This window comes from Gracilinanus agilis, chromosome 3, assembly GCF_016433145.1.
Source record: "Gracilinanus agilis isolate LMUSP501 chromosome 3, AgileGrace, whole genome shotgun sequence".
Taxonomy (NCBI): Eukaryota; Metazoa; Chordata; class Mammalia; order Didelphimorphia; family Didelphidae; genus Gracilinanus; species Gracilinanus agilis.
The window spans coordinates 456,556,844-456,557,986 of NC_058132.1; the positions used below are offsets into that span (position 1 = coordinate 456,556,844).

The 1,143-nt window shown below is 39.2% G+C and overlaps 1 protein-coding gene across 1 annotated transcript in view; it reads left to right on the top strand.

Annotated features, from left to right (window-relative positions):
- Window positions 1-1,143, top strand: part of LOC123241706 (ankyrin repeat and SOCS box protein 9-like) — a 61,483-nt gene continuing 60,340 nt past the window's right edge. The window contains exon 1 of the mRNA XM_044669266.1: window positions 1-87. Coding sequence (XP_044525201.1) covers window positions 1-87 — 87 coding nt within the window. The remainder of the gene's footprint in view (window positions 88-1,143) is intronic.

The following is a 1,143-nucleotide window of genomic DNA, read 5'->3' on the forward strand; positions in this document are numbered from 1 at the left end:
ATGAATGGAACAGAAGTTTCCCCAGATCTGAGACCGGGCCTCTTCTACGTGGCACCCACAGAGCCTCTGAAAGCCAGACCTTTGTTAGTAAAGCCAAAAGCAGATTAATTTGTTTAGGCAGATAGGATAACTGTTAAATTTTTTATTTTTTTAGTATTCGACTCTTACCTTAAATCTCTCTTTTAACCTTATTTATGTCCCCATTCTCCATGGATGGTGGTCTCATTTTATAAGTAATAAATATATAATTTATATGTAATATATAAATTTATAATAAATAAATAAAAATAAGAATAAATAAATAATAAATAAATAAAAATAAAAAATAAGAAACTAATACAAGTCAATTTTAAAACTCCCCCAGGGACAATGCTAGTAAAGATGGAAATATTCATTAATGGAAAGCAAAGTGTTTAGGGATCATTTTTCTAAGGGCTTATTAACACAAAAATAAAGCATGTTAGAGGCAGGAGCCCTAGAGTGCAGCCTCCTGGTTTTATAGATGAGGAAAAACAGCTAATTAATGGCAGAAGACTATTTGCTTTATTGGATAGATATTAGGATGTTAATCCATGACTGGGCCACAGTCATAATGCCACAAGGACCAAAACAGGGAGATGAGAAGTGGGAAAACCCACAAGGAGCATCCCATTTGAGTATTTTTTTTTAAAAGGAGCATGGAGAAGCAACTAGGTGGCTCAGAAGATTGAGAGCCAGGCCTAGAGGTGGGAGGTCTTGGGTTTAAATCTGGCCAAAGACACTTCCTAGCTGAGTGACCCAGGGCAAGTCACTTCACCCCCATTGCCCAGCCCTTAACACTCTTCAGCCCTAGAATCAATACACAAGGTAAGGGTTTAAAACAAACCAACCCTAGAGAAGCCTTTGACATATACAATGAAAATTAAGCAACTGTCTAGGAAAGATAATAGGTCCTTACAGCCCTCTGAACTGTTCTTAAACAAAACCCACGTGTAGGGAAAGGAGCCCAGAGCTGTGAGATTCCGAGCCATCAGGATGCCTTTCAGGCTTTAGGGGAGCAGAGAGAGCCTCTTTTCCTAATGGACCCGCCTACCACACATTTACAAGGAGAGCATTTTTCCACAGGGAAGCCTGACAAAATGAGGCCCACATGTGCTTGAAGGC